The following is a 21,530-nucleotide window of genomic DNA, read 5'->3' on the forward strand; positions in this document are numbered from 1 at the left end:
TCTTATAGCCTAGGCCATCTTTATGTAGAGCCACAATTCTTTTTTTAGATCCTCAGAGTTCTTTGCCATGAGGTGCCATGTTGAAATTCCAGTGACCAGTATGAGAGTGACCAGTATGAGAGAGTGTATAACTCTCTTCAGGTGTGAATGGGGAGCAGGTGTGATAACACCAAATTTATCACACCTGCTCCCCATTCACACCTGAGACCTTGTAACACTAACGAGTCACATGACATCGGGGAGGGAAAAATGGCTAAATGTCCCAATTTGATCATTTTCACTTAGGGGTGTACTCACTTTTGTTGCTAGTGGTTTAGACATTAATGGCTGTGTGTTGAGTTACAGGGGACAGCAAATTTACACTGTTATACAAGCTGTACAATCACTACTTTACATTGTAGCAAAGTGTTATTTCTTCAGTGTTGTCACATGACAAGATATTTACAAAAATGTTAGGGGTGTACTCACTTTTGTGAGATACTGTATATCACTATATAGTAGTTTTGTAGTTGTGGGAACACGATAATTTGTTTGCAGTCCCCCCATATGTTATTTTATATTAACACTACTAGGACACTTTTGTAGTGGGGGGATTAAGGGAGCGCGGGATAACACACATCTTCATCTTCAATTACAGTTTTCCTTTTGCAATCAGTTTTTAAAACCAGAAAGAATATAATACCTTACAGAGAACTATAAGAAAACTTGATATCTAATACTCTGAATTGTTTTACCCATTTTATTCATTGTTATAAATTGTATGTGAAAAATAAATACATATAAAAAATATACCGTATATAAACTGGACATTGTTTTTCAGATTTACTGTGATCCATTGGAAAATGATCCATTCCATCCATTCTTTGAATTAAAGGTATACATTATCTTCTATCTTCATTCTCTTCATTGCAGTTTGAATTCAGTTTCTGACTTAAAGAGGAGGGCCACTGAAAAAAAAAAAAAATAAAAGTCAGTAGCTACAAATACTGCAGCTGCTGACTTTTAATTGGACACTACCTGTCCCTGGGTCCAGCGATGAGGGGGATCGAAGCCCCGCTCGTCTCCCCCTCCGTTCGGCGGCGCCGGCATTGTAATTGTGGGTGCCGGGCTGTGGCTTCACAGCTTGGCACCCACTGCGCATGCGCGAGCAGCGCCGAGCGCCGTGATTGGCCACTCATCAGTCCCAGATGATTGACAGGAGGGAGGGAGCAGAGCTGAGCCCTTCCTGTGCCGAGACGGAAGTGATGTCAACGGCCCAGGCACTGAAAGAGGCAGACTACGAGGGACCCCCTAGCAACAGGCATTTAGAGGTGAGTAAAAAAAAAAAAATATCCAAATGTTTTTTTGTATTTTTTTTTTAGGATTTTTCATGTAGTTTTTTTTTTTTTTTTTTGGGTGAAACACCACTTTAATATCTATAATTGGTGCTTGAGTATAAAAACAATATGAAAGATTTTGGTGTTAAATGCCAACTGTTACTGATTTCTGAGGTTCCTTCTTTTAAATATTAATTCTTGCATAATCACCTGCCTTCCTTTCCACCAACAAGCTGTATCATGAAACCATTCTTCTCCTTGTCAGGTTAAATTCTTATGATTTTTTTAGTACTATATGCTATTTGTGTTTTTATAACACTGTGCATGTAACACTGCAACATCAATGAAAATGGATTTCCGCACATCCTGTGCCCACCCAAACTCAGAAAACCCCAATATGTCATTACCAACTCAGGTAGTCATACCATTGGTTACAGAGTTCAGCCTTCAACTTTGCTCCCCTATTTGCATGTATGAGATTCTTAGGTTTTGAAGATCCTGGGTTTTTTAAGAAGACTTTTCTATGGAAAAAAATAAATAATTAGTATGCCATAATTATTTTTACTGTATTCTGTAGTCCTTAGAATAAAATGTAGTATTACACCAGCTCAACAGCTAACTGTCGCTACAAATGATAACATTTATCACAAGTAGGGATGAGCTTCGTGTTCTAGTCGAACCCATGTTCGACTCGAACATCGTGTGTTCGGTCGTTCGCCGAATTAGGAACGATATGGGCCGTTCGCGCCAAATTTGAGTGTCGCGTCACGGCCCATATTTCACTGCAGCATCGCAGTGCATTGCTGGCTGATGATTGGCCAAGCATGCACTATGAACCGCATGCTTGGCCAATCACAGCGCTGTGTGTACAGAGAGCTGTACTTGGCCAAAGCCAGGAGGCTTTGGCCAATTATGGCTCAAGGGGTTTAGTACACGCCTCACACCATATTAGGCAGCCTGCACGTCGGCCCTGTGTAGTGTGTGCTGGCGTTGAGAGAGAGATAGAGAGACAGTGTCATTTGATTTAAGTTAGATAGAGTAGGCAGGTCAAGTCAGTTAGCTGCACTTACAGTGTATTGTGTATATATAATATATATATATATATATATATATATATATATATATATATATATATATGCATCCCAGGTGTTGCATGTATATATATATATATATATATACATACACACACACACTGTATTCAGTTTAGCTAGATCCTGTTCTTCTCTTCCTAATATACTGACAGGCAGGCAGGTGTTTTTACAGTATTTCCAGTTACTGTACTGTGTACCCTGCACAGTTGCACCTACAGTATAGTTACCTGCAGCCAGGTGTTTGAGTAGGCTCTTTGAAGTATTTCCAGTTAGTGTACTGTGTACCCTGCACAGTTGCACCTACAGTATAGCTACCTGCAGCCAGGTGCTTTGTAGGCTCTTTGAAGTATTTCCAGTTACTGTACTGTGTACCCCGCACAGTTGCACCCACAGTATAGCTACCTGCAGCCAGGTGCTTGTGTAGGCTCTTGACGTATTTCCAGTTACTGTACTGTGTACCCCACACAGTTGCACCTACAGTATAGCTACCTGCAGCCAGGTGCTTGTGTGGGACTCTTGACGTACTTCCAGTTACTGTACTGTGTACCCCGCACAGTTGCACCTAGAGTATAGCTACCTGCAGCCAGGTGCTTGTGTAGGCTCTTTGAAGTATTTCCAGTTACTGTACTGTGTACCCTGCACAGTTGCACCTACAGTATAGCTACCTGCAGCCAGGTGCTTGTGTAGGCTCTTTGAAGTATTTCCAGTTACTGTACTGTGTACCCCGCACAGTTGCACCTACAGTATAGCTACCTGCAGCCAGGTGCTTGTGTAGGCTCTTGACATATTTCCAGTTACTGTACTGTGTACCCTGCACAGTTGCACCTACAGTATAGCTACCTACAGCTAGGTGCTTGTGTAGGCTCATTGAAGTATTTCCAGTTACTGTACTGTGTACCCCGCACAGTTGCACCTACAGTATAGCTAAGTGCAGCCAGGTGCTTGTGTAGGCTCTTGACGTATTTCCAGTTACTGTACTGTGTACCCTGCACAGTTGCACCTACAGTATAGCTACCTGCAGCCAGGTGCTTGTGTAGGCTCTTGACGTATTTCCAGTTACTGTACTGTGTACCCCGCACAGTTGTACCTACAGTATAGCTACCTGCAGCCAGGTGCTTGTGTAGGATCTTGATGTATTTCCAGTTACTGTACTATGTACCCTGCACAGTTGCACCTAGAGTATAGCTACCTGCAGCCAGGTGCTTGTGTAGGCTCTTTGAAGTATTTCCAGTTACTGTACTGTGTACCCCGCACAGTTGCACCTACAGTATAGCTACCTGCAGCCAGGTGCTTGTGTAGGCTCTTGACGTATTTCCAGTTACTGTACTATGTACCCTGCACAGTTGCACCTACAGTATAGCTACCTGCAGCCAGGTGCTTGTGTAGGCTCTTTGAAGTATTTCCAGTTACTGTACTGTGTACCCCGCACAGTTGCACCTACAGTATAGCTACCTGCAGCCAGGTGCTTGTGTAGGCTCTTGACGTATTTCCAGTTACTGTACTGTGTACCCCGCACAGTTGCACCTACAGTATAGCTACCTGCAGCCAGGTGCTTGTGTAGGCTCTTTGAAGTATTTCCAGTTACTTTACTGTGTACCCCACACAGTTGCACCTACAGTATAGCTACCTGCAGCCAGGTGCTTGTGTAGGCTCTTGAAGTATTTCCAGTTACTGTACTGTGTACCCCGCACAGTTGCACCTACAGTATAGCTACCTGCAGCCAGGTGCTTGTGTAGGCTCTTGAAATATTTCCAGTTACTGTACTGTGTACCCCGCACAGTTGCACCTACAGTATAGCTACCTGCAGCCAGGTGCTTGTGTAGGCTCTTGAAGTATTTCCAGTTACTGTACTGTGTACCCTGCACAGTTGCACCTACAGTATAGCTACCTGAAGACAAGTGCAGGTGTTATCATACTAATAATACTACAGGCAGGCAGTTGATTCTGCTAGCTGCAGTATAATCGGTATATATATATATATATATATATATATATATATATATATATATATATATATATATATATATATATATGTATTCATCCCAGTTTTGTGCAGCTCACTGCAGGCCAATAGTATGTCTGGAAAGCCAACAAGGAGAGGCAGGCAGTCACAAGCCAATAAAAGAGGGCAAGCAGGCTCTGTGTCTAGAGGCAACAGTGCTGGTCGTGGACACGGTGCATCCTCATCAGCACGTGGCCATGGGACACGCTTGGCCTTTTTTTCGGCAGCTGGCCGTGTTGAGCCGCAACATACGGAAGACTTGGTCGAGTGGATGACCAAGTCGCCCTCATCCTCCTCATCCCAGGCTCAGTGTACTTTGTCTGGCAAAGCAGCTGCCAACGCGGCCTCTTCCCTCAGCTCGATGGCATCAGTGACTCCTTCCCTAGCCTCACCATGTCCTCCTGAGGAGTCCCTCGAACTGTTTGACCACAGTGTTGGGTACATGCTCCAGGAGGATGCCCAGCGTTTTGAAGGCTCTAATGATGGTACTCAGCTAGATGAAGGCAGTAACGTGAGCCTGGACAGAGGGGGTGCCCAAGAAGGACAGCAATCTGGCAGTCATTTTCCCCCTGCTGCAGCATACTGCCAGGTTTGCTCCAGTGATGAGGAGGGAGGGGATGATGAGGTCACTGACTCCATGTGGGTGCCTGAAAGGAGAGAGGAGGAGGAGGAGGCACATCACCAACGAGGCAGGATGCCCTCCAGGGGCCAGCCTAAGGGCAGCACACTGACTGCATCACACCGCAGAGCTCCGCATGTGCAGGGCGCTGCTGTCTCTGCGCGTTATTCCAAAAGTTCTTTGGTGTGGGCCTTTTTTGAGACGAGTGCATCAGATCGCACTGCTGCTATTTGCAACATATGTCTCAAGCGTATCTCGCATGGCCAAAACATCTCCCGCTTGGGCACCATATGCTTGACCAGACATATGTTGACCTGCCATGCAGTTCGTTGGCAAGCGTACCTAAAAGCCCCACACCAAAGAACAAAGAGGACCACTCCTTGCTCCTCATCAGGAGGTTTTGGGCAGGTTCCCAAACGCCACTTTTTCTCACGGAAGGCGATTCCGGCTCTCTACCGGCATGTGAAAGGCAATGTCTTGGTCTCGATGGACAGGGCGGTCAGCGGTAAGGTGCATATTACCACTGACTCATGGTCCAGCAGGCATGGACAGGGACGTTACCTAAGTTTCACCGTGCATTGGGTGACTCTGCTGGCAGCTGGGAAGGATGCAGGACAAGGTGCAGTAGTGTTGGAAGTTGTTCCGCCACCACGCCTCCAAAATGTCACTACTGGTGATTCTGACACACCTCTCTCCTCCACCCCCTCCTCTTCTTCTCCCTCCATGGCCTCTTCCTGTGCTTTGTCCTCGGAACCAGCGGTGCTCCATAGGCGTTCAAGGGACTACGCAAGTACGCAGGCCAAAAGATGCCATGCGGTGTTTGAGCTGGTGTGCTTGGGGGACAGGAGCCACACTGGGGCAGAGATTCTCTCAGCTCTGCAGGGGCAAGTTCAGAGATGGTTGACGCCATGCCAACTTAAGGCAGGAATGGTGGTTTGCGACAATGGCACCAACCATCCTCTCCTCCCTTCGACAGGGGACAACTGACCCATGTGCCCTGTTTGGCTCACGTCCTTAACTTGGTGGTGCAACGGTTCTTGGGCAGGTACCCGGGCTTACAGGATGTCCTGAGTCACCATTTGAGGAGGCCACGAGGATGGTGAGCAGTGACAGTGCATGCATCAGTGACAATGTCCCCCCTTGTCCACTTGTTGGAGCACACGCTGCGTGGAATAATGGACAGGGCACTTGAGGCAGAACAGAGGCAGGAAGAGGAGGACTTGGGCAGGTACCCGGGCTTACAGGATGTCCTGAGTCACCATTTGAGGAGGCCACGAGGATGGTGAGCAGTGACAGTGCATGCATCAGTGACAATGTCCCCCTTGTCCACCTGTTGGAGCACACGCTGCGTGGAATAATGGACAGGGCACTTGAGGCAGAACAGAGGCAGGAAGAGGAGGACTTCCTTAGCTCTCAAGGCCCCCTTTATCCAGACAGTGTTCCAGCGTGCCCGCCGATCACACGGGAAGAGGAGGAGGAGGATTGTGTCAGCATGGAGGTGGAGCCTGGCACTCAGCATCAGCAGCAGTCTTTAAGGGATCATTTGCAGTCCCAAGAAACCCATGGACTTGTACGTGGCTGGGAGGAGGTGGCTGCGGATCATGTCGTCCTTAGTGACCCAGAGGACTCCGGACCGAATGCCTCAGCAAACCTACGCTGCATGGCCTCCCTGATCTTGCAAAGCCTGCAGAAGGATCCTCGTATTCGTGGTATCAAGGAGAGGGATCAATACTGGCTGGCAACCCTCCTTGATCCACGTTACAAGGGTAAGGTTACAGACCTTATCTTGCCATCGCAGAGGGAGCAGAGGATAAAACATCTTTGGGAGGCCTTGCAGAAAGGTCTGTGCAACGCGTTCCCAGAGACTGGGAGGTTACAAACTCCTGTTCCTGGACAACGTGTTGCTGAGGCTTTGGTCAGTCAAAGAAGGAGTGGTGGAGAAGGTGGCCGTCTGACCGATGCGCTCAGACAATTTTTTAGTCCGCAGCCCCATGGTATGATCGGTTCCAGCAACCATCGCCAGCGTCTGTTTTACATGGTGCAGGAATACCTAGGGGCAAGATCTGACTTGGACATCTTTCCCTCCAAAAATCCTCTGGGTTACTGGGTCTTGAGGATGGATCACTGGCCAGAGCTTGCACAGTATGCAATTGAGCTACTGGCCTGTCCTGCATCCAGCGTTCTTTCGGAACGCACATTCAGTGCTGCTGGAGGCTTTGTAACCGGTCACAGGGTGCGTCTGTTCACCGACTCGGTCGATCGATTGACCTTCATAAAAATGAATCAGTCTTGGATCACCACCAGCTACCAAGCACCTGATGCTGATGTAACCGAATAATTTTTTTTGAAATGTCAGATCCCTTCAAGACTGCCTATGCTGATGCTGAGTGACTACCCTGTTATGCTGAGTGATTATCCTCTTCCTCCTCAATGATCATGCTGATAGCTTGTAAGAACATTTTTGGTTCTGGGCGCCGCCACCAGTGCCTAAGGCCCAATTTTTCAGCCCCTGTTTAACAGGGGCGTGTAATTACAATTTTTGATGCAATATTTTGCAGGAGGGTTCGTTGCTGCGCTCAACTAGAGTATCTGTGAGGGATTGCAGTGTTGTGGCACCAGCACCAGTGCCTAAGGCCCAATTTTTCAGCCCCTGTTTAACAGGGACATGTAATTACAATTCTTGATCTAATATTTCACAGCAGGGCCCATTTCTGCGCCCACCAAGAGTAACTGCGAGGACTTACAGTGTTGTGGCACTAGCACCACCACCATCACCAAAGGCCCAATTTTTCTGCCCCTGTTCAACAGGGGCATGTAATTACAATTCTTGATCTAATATTTCACAGCAGGGCCCTGTGAGGGCTTACAGTGTTGTGGCAACACCAAAAATTTCTGCAGAGTATATAGGGCAGGCCCCTAATTTCAAACATCAAGAGATGAAATCTACCCCTAGGAAGGGAAATTCTCTCCTGTAAGAGTTAATATGGGAAAAACGTTTCTCCTTTCCACTGATGCTTTATCACCAATCCTTGTTTCACTAAAAACCCCAAATTTTCTAAAAACATTTGTCATTGGGACAGAAAATGAGGTGAAATCTTCTGAACAGAAGCACAGACAGCAAAACAAATGTCACAGGGGTGATAACCCTTCCCTATGTTGTCCAAAAAGCTTAAAATAGATTTTTTGGCTGGAGCTAAACACGTTAAAAATGTACCAGTTCAAAATTACAAACAGATTATACTTAACAACAAACCTACAGTCCCTGTCTTGTTTGCACCGCCTGTATACTGCTGTTCAGAGTATATAGGGCCTGGTGGCCCCACGCCTTTTCTTTTTTTTAATTTGGGTGTGGGGTTCCCCTTAATATCCATACAAGACCCAAAGGGCCTGGTAATGGACTGGGGGGTACCCATGCCATTTGTCTCACTGATTTTCATCCATTTTGCCAGGACCCGAAATTACATTAAAGTCGCAAGCAGTTTTAAATGACTTATTCCTTTAAAAATGTCATTTTGTGCAGGGACTGTTCTAAGCACGGGAAACGCGCCACTTTACAGGCATACTATAGACACCCCCAGGTACGATATTTAAAGGAATATTTCACTTTTTTTTTTATTACTTTAAGCATCATTAAAATCACTGCTCCCGAAAAAACGTCAGTTTTTAAAACTTTTTTTTGCATTGATACATGTCCCCTGGGGCAGAACCCGGGTCCCCAAACACTTTTTAGGACAATACCATGCAAATTAGCCTTTAAAATTAGCACTTTTGATTTTGAACGTTCAAGTCCCATAGACGTCAATGGGGTTCTAACGTTCGTGCAAATTTTCGGTCCGTTCGCAGGTTCTGGTGCGAACCGAACCGGGGGGTGTTTGGCTCATCCCTAATCACGAGTATTACTGCTGCTATATATTCACTTACATTTTATGTGAGAGGACCATGAGAGTGAATACAATTAAATAATAGTCACAAAAGGAACAGAAAATTGTCTATGTAGCTTTTTTTCTGTATATTGCATTGTACAAACCTCTACTGGACAAAAACAATTTTAACTGAACAAAAAATGTGTACTTTTAAAATAGTGCTTGGTCCTTCTGCTGGTGTTGGTTGATCTCTATATCACTCGATTTTGAAGACAAAATCCTAGTACTGAACAGAAGTATGCACCCTAGGAAATGTAATAATGATTTCATAGTGATTGCAAGTTTTTATAACACGCCCTTCTTAAACTAAAATAGTTTTTTCACTCAGTACACTTGCACAACCCCTCCTTACATTCAGCTCTTTAGTACAGCTCCTTCTCACATTCGTTTTCTTCTACAGCTCCTCCTCACATTCGTTTTCTTGTACAGCTCCTCCTCACATTCGTTTTCTTGTACATCTCCTCCTCACATTCGTTTTCTTGTACAGCTCCTCCTCACATTCGTTTTCTTGTACATCTCCTCCTCACATTCGTTTTCTTGTACAGCTCCTCCTCACATTAGATTTCATGTACAGCTCCCCGGCACATTACTTTTCTTGTACAGCTCCTCCTCACATTAGTTTTCTTGTACAGCTCCTCCTCACATTAGATTTCTTGTACAGCTCCTCCTTACATTAGATTTTTTGTACAGCTCCTCCTCACATTCGTTTTCTTGAACAGCTCCTCCTCACATTCGTTTTCTTGTGCAGCTCCTCCTCACATTAGTTTTCTTGTACAGCTCCCCCTCACATCAGCTCACTAGCACAGTTCTTCCTCATGCTCATCTCTTTTGCACTGCTCATTGTCACACACCTCTCTTGCACAGCTCTTCTTCACACCCAGGTCTCTTGTATAGCCCCTCTTCATTCTTAGCTCTCTTCTGCAGCTCTGTCTCACTTGCATTTCTCTTGCACAATTCGTCCTCACTTAGCTCTCTTGTACAGCTCTTCCGCACACTAAGCCCTCTTGCGCAGCTTGTCCTCCACAGCTCTTCTTCAAACCCAGGTCTCTTGTACAGCTCCTCCTCACATTCAGCTCTCTAGCAACGCTCTTCCTTACACTTAGCTCTCTTCCACCGCTCCTCCAACTTGATTTTCTCTTGCACAATTCTTCCTCATTATCAGCTGTCTTGTACATCTATTCCTCTCACTGAGCTCCCTTTCACATCTCCTTTTCCCAGTCAGTACTTTTGCACAACTCCTCCTTACACTCAACTCTCACGCATAACCCCTCCTCACACTTACACTCTTACTCAGTTCCTCCTCACACTCAGCTCTCATGCATAGCTCCTCCTTACACTCAGCTCTCATGCATAGCTCCTCCTTACACTCAGCTCTTCTGCACTTAGCTTTATTGCACAACTCTTCCTCACACTCAACTCTCATGCATAACTCCTCCTCACACTCAGCTCTCATTCATAACTCCTCCTCAGACACCCTCTTGCACAGCTCCTCCTCACACTCAGCTCTGATGCATAGCTCCTCCTTACACTCAGCTCTCATGCATAGCTCCTCCTTACACTCAGCTCTCATGTATAACTCCTCCTCACACTTCGCTCTCCTGCACTTAGCTTTTTTGCACAAGTCCTCACACTCAGCTCTCATGCATAACTCCTCCTCACACTCAGCTCTAATGCCTAACTCCTCCTCACACTCAGCTCTCATGCATAGCTCCTCCTTACACCCAGCTCTCATGCATAACTCCTCCTCACACTCAGCTCTCATGCATAACTCCTCCTCACACTCAGCTCTCATGCATAACTCCTCCTTACTCACTCTCTTGCACAGCTCCTCCTCACAGTCAGCTCTCATGAATAACTCCTCCTCACACTCAGCTCTCATGCATAGCTCCTCCTCACACTCAGCTCTCATGCATAACTCCTCCTCACACTCAGCTCTCATGCATAGCTCCTCCTTACACCCAGCTCTCATGCATAACTCCTCCTCACACTCAGCTCTTATGCATAACTCCTCCTCACACTCAGCTCTCATGCATAACTCCTCCTTACTCACTCTCTTGCACAGCTCCTCCTCACACTCAGCTCTCATGCATAACTCCTCCTCACACTCAGCTCTCATGCATAGCTCCTCCTCACACTCAGCTCTCATGCATAACTCCTCCTCACACTCAGCTCTCATGCATAACTCCTCCTTACTCACTCCCTTGCACAGCTCCTCCTCATACTCAGCTCTCCTGCACAACTCCTCTTCACTCACTGTCTTGCATAGCTCCTCCCCATACTCAGCTTTCATGCATAAATCCTCCTCCCAATCAGCTCTCATGCACAGCTTTTCCTCACACACTCAGCTCTCATGCACAGCTCCTCCTTACACTCATACTCTTGCAGAGCTCCTCCTTACTCACTCTCTTGCATAGCTCCTCCTCACTCTCTTGCACAGCTCCTCCTCACTCACACTCATGCATAGCTCCTCCTCAGGCAGAGCACTATTTTCATTCCACAGTTCTGCAATGTTTTGATAATTATTATCTGTTCTGCTTTAAAGTTTGTTGATGTCTTGGTTCGGGATCGGCCTGACGGTGAGGAAAAAGGAGAACATTTTCCTACAACCTATATTAAAAAGGAAATACAGGTTTGTAACATTATATCCATAATAATTCTAATCATCATAGTGGATAACTGTCCTTGCAGGAGCAGGCAGAAGATGATTTATGAGGGCGCTGGGTGGTGGGATAAGGGAAGGTGTACTATGTGAGCAGAACACACCAATAGCCGAGTAGCAGTTCACAAATCCTTAGAGAATCCCCTTTGGAGGTTGATAAATTACTGCTTTTTCATTGCATGCTATAGACGGTAAAGTAAAGTAGATGGGAAATAATAAACAAGGGATTGGGATCACACTTCTTGAAATAACTGGATGGACAGCTGCACCTTTTCCTGGATTGACAGTAATATGTGCATCCCATACTGCCAGCACTCCTCCCTGGAAACTGATGAGCACATCTGGCTCTTCCTATAAACTGATAATCACCTACAAAAATCAAACAGCACTAATCAATTCTATATTTTGCTGTTAATAAATGCATTCTTCATATAAACACACAACACAAATGAGCAAATTTGCAAGATCCATCACAGAAGACAATTGAAACCATGATCATGCCCAATTTTGCTTGTTTAACCACTTCAATACTGGGCACATTTACCCCCTTCCTGACCAGGTCAATTTTTAGCTTTCAGCGCTGTCACATTTTGAATGACAATTGCATGATCATGCTACACTGTACCCAAACTAAATTTTATCATTTTGTTCACACAAATAAAGCTTTCTTTTGTGGGAATGTAATCCTCACTGGGTTTTTTTTTTTTTGCTAAATAAACAAAAAAAGTACAAAAATTTTAAAAAACAAAAACGCTTATTTTTTGCTTCTGTTATAACATTTTGCAAATAAATAATTGTTTTTCATAATTTTAGGCCAGAATTTATTCTGCTACATTTGCTTGGTGAAAATAACCCAAACCAGTGTATACTATTTAGTCTGTAGGAAAGTTTTATAGAGTCCACAAACTATGGTATATATCTGAAAATTATATATTGAAAATCTAAAAATCCTGATGTACTGATCTCATCTCTTGAGGCTCAAAAACATCGGGACAGTACAAATATCCCCCAAATTACCACTTTTTTGGAAAAATAGACAGTCCAAGGTATTTAGTAAGAGGCATGGCAGGTTTTTTGAAGTTGTAATTTTTTTTTATCATAAGGTTTTGGAAAATTAGGAAATTACTTTTTTTTTTACATACAGTCACCAGTGCAGTATAGCGTCGTCATATAAACGGGTGTGATGGTGATCAGGGACACTGACTGGTGACACTACGGAAAAAATATATATATATATTTTTTTTTCACATTTTTTTAAATATATATATTTTTTCTTTTTTTACGTTTTTTTTTTTTTTTTTAAACACGCTTTGATCAGAGCAATATAATGTTTCCATAGTAACATTGTACTACTCTGAAAAGTGATCAGTATTTTTTTTTTGTTACACATTATGTTTGCATATAGCAGTGCATTACATTGCTATATACAAGCATTTTACTGAATTGAATCGATTTGTTCAGTTTCTTTTGTTTTGATTAGCCATGATTGGGCAGAGCTAATCACATGGTACAGATGGACTGTGATTGGCTCTGTCTGTATCACTGACCAATCACAGCTAGCAACACAATTGTATACAATGGCTGGCTTGAAAGCAACTGTCACGTGACCTGTTGTGATGTGGTTACAGCGGTCACATGGTTCCGGCAGCGGCCGGTACAGTGATCGGTCATCGGCTGTGTCCTGTGGACGCAGCCGGTGACAGATCACGCCGATACGGCTGGACATCATATGATCATTCTGCCATACGCCGGGCAGGAACTGATTAAAATATGAAATGATAAAATAAGAGCATTACAGCTCCTTTTAAGAAGTAAGACCTTAGCCCTTAGTTCTCCTTCTCAAATCTGAAGTTTAATCTGCCCATATTTTGCCTTCCCTGGTTCCTGCCCCCCCCCCCCCTCCAATCAACATGCTATTGAAATTTTTTTTAAATAAACCTTTTTCAGTTTTCACTACATACCTTAATTGGACCCAGTGATGTTATCCTTGGTTCTGTGTTTCTCTATACAATGCAGACAGGTCATGGCTGGTGAGAGGGGCTGGAAGGATGCTGTACATAGATTCCTGGAAACATCACAGCACCCTGCTTTAGCTCCCCTTCTAAGAGCCCTCAACACTGATGGAACCAGTGGACTGGTTCTTGACGTTATAAAAACCTGAAACTGCTTTGATGGGTGGTTGTCAATCTGGAGAAGTGGGCTTTCCTAGGCAGGCTGTACTTGCACACAGACTGCTCTAGGTAACCCCCATATATGATGCTGAACCTCTATAATTGAAATAACTGAAGACCATGGACAGAAAGGATGATAAGGATTATTCTTATTATTATACATGATTTATATAGCGCCAACAGTTTATGCAGCGCTTTACAAAATAAAAGGGAGACAATACAGTTATAATACAATACAATACAAGAGTATTAAGAGGACCCTGCTCAGAAGAGCTTACAATCTAATAGGGTGGGGCAGGTGGTACAAAAGGTTGTAACTGTGGGGAATGAGCTTAAGGAAGTGGTAAAAGATTAGTTGGAGACGTGATAGGCTTCCCTGAAGAGATGAGTTTTTAGGGATCGCCTGAAGGTAGCAAAAGTAGGGGATAGCTGGACAGGTTGAGGTAGCCAGTTCCAGAGGATGGGAGAGGCTCTGGAGAAATCCTGGACATGAGCATGGGAGGAGGAGACGAGGGAGCTTGAGAGTAGGAGGTCTTGAGAAGAGCGGAGAGGATGGTTTGGGTGATACTTGGAGACAAGGTTGGTGATGTAGCTCGGGGCAGAGTTCGGAATGGCTTTGTATGTTGTGGTTAGTATTTTAAATTTAATTTGCTGGGTGATTGGGAGCCAGTGTAGGGATTGGAGGAGAGGGTTGGCAGACACTGAAGTAAGGTGGATAAGTCTGGCAGCAGCATTCATGATAGACTGAAGAGGGGATAGCCTATGGAGAGGCAGGCCAATGAGAAGGGAGTTGCAATAGTCAAGGCGAGAGATAACAAGGGAGTGAATGAGGAGCTTGGTGGTTTCATTTGTTAAAAAGGGGCAAATTTTAGAGATGTTACGGAGGTGAATTCTACAAACTTTTGACAACGATTGGATTTGAAGATAGTGCTAGATCAGTGATCTCCAAACTGGGGGGCCAGATGCAGCCCTTTGCTTGCCTTTACAGTATCCAGCCCTTGGGGACATGTTTCCTCCACCTGACACCATCAATGAGGCAATATTCCTCCCACATACGAATGATGGGGCATTGTTTACTTACACTGACACCAGAGCATTCTCTACTCCTACTGGACACAGTCTGGCCCCCCTTAAGCCTGAGGGACAGTAAACTGGCCCTTTGTTTTAAAAGTTTGGAGATCCCTGAGCTAGATAATAATGGATGTCTTGCAGCCAAGAAATGAAGAAGGTTCTGTCTATCTGCAGCTTAAAATGCAAACTATGAAACGCTCACAGTATGCAGCGAAAATTCAGTACAGGATAGGAGCCTGTACAACTATGCAAGATTAACCGCTTCCGGACTGCCCCACATACATTTACTGCAGCAGGGCGGCCCGGGTGCACAAAATCTCATAGCTGTATGTGTTTTCGTGCACGTGGCACTCCAGTGCCACTCCCACTGTGATTGGTCACAGCAGGAGCCAATCAGTGGGTCCGGCGGCCACAATGGCTGCCGCAACCCGTTGATCGCTCAGAAGAGACACGGAGCAGCAGTGTGCCGATGTAAACAAAGCACACTGCTGCTCTGTCAGGGAGGAAAAGAGAGAGATCGTGTTTCAGCTAAGCTGAATTATGATCTCTCTTTTCCTCTAGTGTAACACTCCCCTACTGTTAAAAAGCACCTCCCAGGGAACACATTTAACCCCTTGATCACCCCTAGTGTTAACCCCTTCCCTGCCAGTGTCATTTATACATTGATCAGTGCATTTTTTTAGCACTAATCACTGTATTGGTGTCACTGGTCCCCAAAAAGTGTCACTTAGGGTCAGAGTTGTCCGCTGCAATGTTGCAGTCCCACTAAAAATTGCAGATCGCCGCCATTACCAGTAGAAAAAAAAGTCCATAAATCTATCCCGTTGTTTGTAGACACTGTAACTTTTGTGCAAACCAATCAATAGGCTTATTGGGATTTATTTTAACAAAAATATGTAGCAAAATACACATTGGCCTAAACTGATGAAGAAATTAGTTTTTTACATTTCTTTGGGGATATGTATTATAGCAGAAAGTAAAAAATATATATTTGTTGTTTTTTTTTTTTGTTTATAGTGCAAAAAATAAAAAACGCAGAGGTGATCAAATACCACCAAAAGAAAGCTCTATTTGTGTGGAAAAAAAGGACATCAATTTTATTTGGGTACAGGGTCCCACAAGTGCGTAAATTTTCAGTCAAAGTGACACGGCCCCGGATCACAAAAAATGGCCTGGTCAGGAAGTGGGTATAACCTTCCGGGGCTGAAGTGGTTAATGGTAAGGCTGGAGTTTAGCTTTAACCCTTTCGCTGCCAGAGCAGTTTTTGTGGGTTTTTTTGCACACATTTTTAACCGCTTCCCCTGGGTTGATGTCATATGACCTTGGGGACTTGAAGTGGTGATATCTGAATGATGCCTACAGCTGCAGGCATCATCCAGATATCTTTTTTTTTCAGCAGACTGTAATTCCCTGTAATGTAAAAGTCATCATTGTTTAGCTGTTTAGCTGCTTAAAGCGGAGTTCAACCCAAAAGTGGAACTTCCACTTTAAGCACTCCTCGCCCCCTTACATGCCACATTTGACATGTAAGTTTTTTAGGGGGGGAGTGGGTGCTTTATTTTGAGTGGGACTTCCTGTCCCACTTCCTGCTTCCACCTATGGGCCGCCTAGGCGACTTCTCCTCTCCCCTAGGTGGCCCCTCCCTCTCAGCAATCTTCTGGGACACGTGACAAGAGAAGAGGGGGAGAGGAGCGGGGCTCCATGCGGCCGCATCGCAGGCCTGTGGGACAGGCGAGTGTCTGCTTATTGAAAGCTGCTGAATTTTTAATAAACAAAAAAAGCCTGGAACTCCGCTTTAATTGCTTTTACAGGCGGCAGGAGGGGACCTCCCCTCCGCCCTCCTTTGCTTCTCCCCGATTTGTGAGCCGTAGAATGAATCCACCAGCGGCGGCAGTTTACCATAGAGTTGACCATGGACCAGTTGGGCCATCTCTATGACCCTCAGAGGCTGGAAGCGACATCATGACGTCCCTTCCGGCGCAGGCAGATGTAAACACTGCCATTTTGTTTGCTGGGAAGCCTGAGATCGGAAAAAAAAATCGATCTCAGGCTTCGCAGCAAAAAAAAACAGCAGTGTTTACATCTGCTGGCGCTGGAAGTGACATCATGATGTTGCTTCCGGCCTCCGAGGGTCATAAAGATGGCCAGAGACCATCTGGTCCATGCATTCAGCATAGAGGAGAGATTTGGGACTTATACACCCCAGATCTCTCTGTAAAGAGGACCTATCATGCCCTATTCCTATTAGTTTAGATGTTTACATTTCTTGTAATAGGAATAAAAGTGATCAAAAAAAATTAAAAGGGAAAGTGTAAAAATAAAAAAATAAAAATAAAATAAACAAACTTTTTTTTTTTTTTTAAAGTGCCCCTGTCCCCTTGTGCTCACACACAGAAGCATATGTAAATGGCATTCAAACCACACGTGTGAGGTATCGCTACAATCGTTAGAGTGACAGCAAAAATTCATGCACTAGACCGTCTCTGTAACTCTAAACTGGTAACCTGTAAAAATGTTTAAAGAGTAGCCTATGGAGATTTTTAACCGCTTCCTGCCCGCCGTTTGCCAAATGACGTCCTCGGCTTTGAGCGGGGATATCTGAATGATGCCTATAGCTACAGGCATCATTCAGATATCGTCTTTTAGAGCCGGCGAATCTGTGCACCATAAGAACGATCATATCATACTCTTATGCCCCGTACACACGGTCGGATTTTCCGATGGAAAATGTCCGATCGGAGCGTGTTGTCAGAAATTCCGACCGTGTGTGGGTTCCATCGGACATTTTCCATCGGATTTTCCGACACACAAAGTTGGAGAGCAGGAGATAAAATTTTCCGACAACAAAATCCGTTGTCGGAAATTCCGATCGTGTGTGTATACAAATCTGACGGACAAAGTGCCACGCATGCTCAGAATAAATAAAGAGAGGAAAGCTATTGGCCACTGCCCCGTTTATAGTCTCGACGTACGTGTTTTACGTCACCGCGTTCAGAACGATCGGATTTTCCGACAACTTTGTGTGACCGTGTGTATGCAAGACAAGTTTGAGCCAACATCTGTCGGAAAAAATCCTAGGATTTTGTTGTCGGAATGTCCGAACAAAGTCCGACCGTGTGTACGGGGCATTAAGCTCTCTTGTCTCCTCCTCCCATGCTCGTCTCCAGGATTTCTCCAGAGCCTCTCAAATCCTCTGGAACTCGCTACCTCCACTGGTCCGGCTATCCCCTACTCTTGCTACCTTCAGGCGATCCCTGAAAACTCATCTCTTCAGGGAAGCATATCATGTCTCCAGCTAATCTCCTACCACTTCCATCAGCTCATTCCCCACAGTTACAACCTTTTGTACCACCTGCCCCACCCTATTAGGTTAAGCTCTTCTGAGCAGGGCCCTCTTAATCCTCTTGTATTTTATTGTATTGTAACTGTATTGTCTCCTTTTATATTGTAAAGCACTGCGTAAACTGTTGGCGCTATATAAATCCTGTATAATAATAATAATAATAATAATAATAAATAGCGGCTGTTCCGCCGCTTGATCATTCTTATGGGAGGCGAGAGGGGATGTCCCCCCCCTCCCGCCGCCCTCCGGTGCTTCTACCGACTCACCGCTACGATTGGTGAGTCGGACACAGGATCCGCCGGCCCCGGATGTTCAGAATAAAGATTTCCGGTGGACCAGATGGTCACCGGAGTCTCTATGATCATTCGGAGGCCGGGCGCGGTGTTATGACGTCACGCCTGGCCTCTGTATTAAAAAAAACGGCACCGCTTCGGCTGGGAAGCGGTGATCTTTTTTTCTTTTATTTCAGGCTTCCCAGCCTAGTGGTGAGATGTGGGGTCTTATTGATCCCATATGTCACTGTAAAGAGCACCTGTAATGCCATATTCCTATTACAAGGGATGTTTACATTCCTTGTAATAGAAATAAAAGTGATCAAAAAAAATTTGGGGGGAAAAAAGTGTCAAGCTAAAATAAATAAAGTAAAATTAACAATAAAAAAATAAAAAAATTTTTTAAAGCGCCCCTGTCCCTGTGAGCTTGCACGAACGTTAGAGCTAGAGCAATAATTTTGGTCCTAGACCTCCTCTGTAACTCAAAACATGTAACCTGTAAACATTTTTAAAGAGTCGCCTAAGGGGATTTTTAAGTAGTGAAGTTTAGCGCCATTCCACGAGCATGTGCAATTTTGAAGCGTGACATGTTAGGTATCTATTTACTCGGCGTAACTTCATCTTTAACATTATGCATAAACATTGGGCTAACTTTTCTGTTTTGTTTTTAAAGCACAAAAAAACAAAAACAAAACGCATTCGAAAAATTGCTGCGCAAATACCGTGCGAGATAAAAAGTTGCAATGACTGCCATTGTATTCTCTAGGGTCTTTGCTAAAAGAACATATATAATTTTTTGAGGTTCTATGTAATTTTCTAGCAAAAAAATTATGATTTTTACATGTAGGAGAGAAATGTCAGAATTGGCCTGGTAGGCAAGTGGTTAAGTACCAAAAGTTTGGTGCCATTCCACGAGTGTGCACAATTTAAAGCATGACATGTTGTTAGGTATCTACTTATCTACATATCTACATCATCTTTCACATTATACAAAAAAATTGGGGTAAATATTGTGTTATTTTTAATTGATGAAAGTGATTTTTTTCCCAAAAAATTGCGTTTAAAAAATTGCTGCACAAATACCGTGTGACATAAAAATTGCAACAACCGCCATTTTATTTCCTGGGGCTTCTACTAAAAAATATATACATATATATATATATATATATACATATACATATACGTATATATATATATATATATATATATATATATATATATATATATATATATATATATATATATATATACATATATATATATATACATATATATACACACACACACACACACACACACACACACACACACACACACACACACACATATATATATATATATATATATATATATATATATATATAAAATGTTTGGGGGTTCTGAGTAATTTTCGAGCATAAAAAATTATGATTTTTACATGTAGGCGAGAAGTGTCAGAGTTGGCTTGTGTGGCAAGTGGTTAAAAAATCATTTTAGGCCCGAAGATTGCATAAAACCCATTATTTATTTTAAAACATTATATATTTTCTAAAAGCAGACTCCCTACAGAATAAAATAGCGGTACAGTAGTTCCAATTTTTAATGTTACATGGTATTATCAAAAAGGTCTAGGAAACGCAAAATTTCAGTAAAAAATACACTAATGTTAATTTTAGGGCACACAAATGCATTAAATTACCCAGTTTTGTGGTAAAGCATAAAAGATGAGGTTGCACTGACTAAATAGACATCCAACACGTCAAACCTTAAATTTGTGTGTGCCGATGAAATGGCAACAAACTTCATTACCCTATATTTTCTTTAGGCATTGCTTTAACCACTTCCATACCGGACCATTGTCATAGAAGATATAAATTGGGATAAAATCTTAGGAACAAAGAACACAGAGGAGAGATGGGTTCGCTTTAAGAGCATATTAAATAAGGGCATTAGCCAGTGCATCCCATTGGGTAATAAATTTAAAAGCGCGAACAAAAGTCCTGGATGGCTTAACGCCAATGTAAAAATGTATATAAGAGCAAAAGAGAAGGCCTTCAAAAAATACAGGGTTGAGGGATCATCATCAGCATTCAAACTTTATAAAGAATGCAACAAGAAATGTAAGGGTGCAATTAGGGGCGGCCAAGATAGAACACAAAAGATACATAGCGGAGGAGAGCAAAAAAAAATCCCAAGAAATTCTTTAAGTATGTAAACAGTAAAAAAGATAGGACAGACCATATTGCCCCCCTAAAGAATGAGGAAGGACATCTGGTTACAAAGGATGGGGAGATGGCGAAGGTATTGAATTTATTCTTCTCCTCAGTCTTCACGAGAAAATCAGGGGGCTTCAGTAACCAAAACTGCAGTGTTTATCCTCGTGACACATCACAGGAAGCACCCTCATGGCTAACAGTGGGACAGAATTAGAATTAGACTTGGGAAACTTAACATTAATAAATCACTGAGACCGGATGGCTTGCACCCGAGGGTACTTAGGGAACTCATTTAAGTAATTGCCAGACCATTGTTCCTAATTTTTACTGACAGTCTACTGACTGGAATGGTACCAGTGGATTGGAGAAAAGCCTATGTAGCACCAATTATTAAAAAGGGCCCAAAATATCCCTGGGAATTACAGACCAGTTAGCCTAACATCAATAGTATGTAAGCTCTTGGAGGGGATGATAAGGGACTATATACATGATTTTAGTAATGAAAATGGTCTCATTAGCAGTAATCAGCATGGATTCAGATAGTCAGACAAGCCAAACTTCAGGGAGCCAGAGATGAGCGTAATAGAACAGCAAGCAGGATCTAGAGCCAAAATGGATGTCAGCCAAGCAAGTCTTTTAACAGGAATGCAGGAGAGCGTCTCTGTGATGTTGACTAAGGCGAAGGCAGAGATCCTCTGGGCTGGATGGCTTAAGTAGGCAGGACTGATGAGCAGGATATCATCAACAGCTGAGTAACTGTGGAGAGATAGGAGCTGGCAACTAGCCGACAGTTGAGCGGCCAGCTCAGAGATAGAAGGGCTGGGCCCAGCCCTGACACCCCCCTAATAAAGAGGACCAGTCACTAGCC

At 43.8% G+C, this 21,530-nt stretch overlaps 1 protein-coding gene across 2 annotated transcripts in view; it reads left to right on the forward strand.

Moving 5' to 3' along the window:
• Positions 1 to 21,530, forward strand: part of LOC141133152 (RING finger protein 112-like) — a 122,517-nt gene that overhangs the window by 50,773 nt on the left and 50,214 nt on the right. For both annotated transcript variants that reach the window (XM_073622327.1, XM_073622328.1), the window contains 2 exons: positions 821 to 874; positions 11,494 to 11,580. In XM_073622327.1, coding sequence (XP_073478428.1) covers positions 821 to 874; positions 11,494 to 11,580 — 141 coding nt within the window. The remainder of the gene's footprint in view (positions 1 to 820; positions 875 to 11,493; positions 11,581 to 21,530) is intronic.

This window comes from Aquarana catesbeiana, linkage group LG03 (assembly GCF_042186555.1).
Source record: "Aquarana catesbeiana isolate 2022-GZ linkage group LG03, ASM4218655v1, whole genome shotgun sequence".
NCBI lineage: Eukaryota > Metazoa > Chordata > Amphibia > Anura > Ranidae > Aquarana > Aquarana catesbeiana.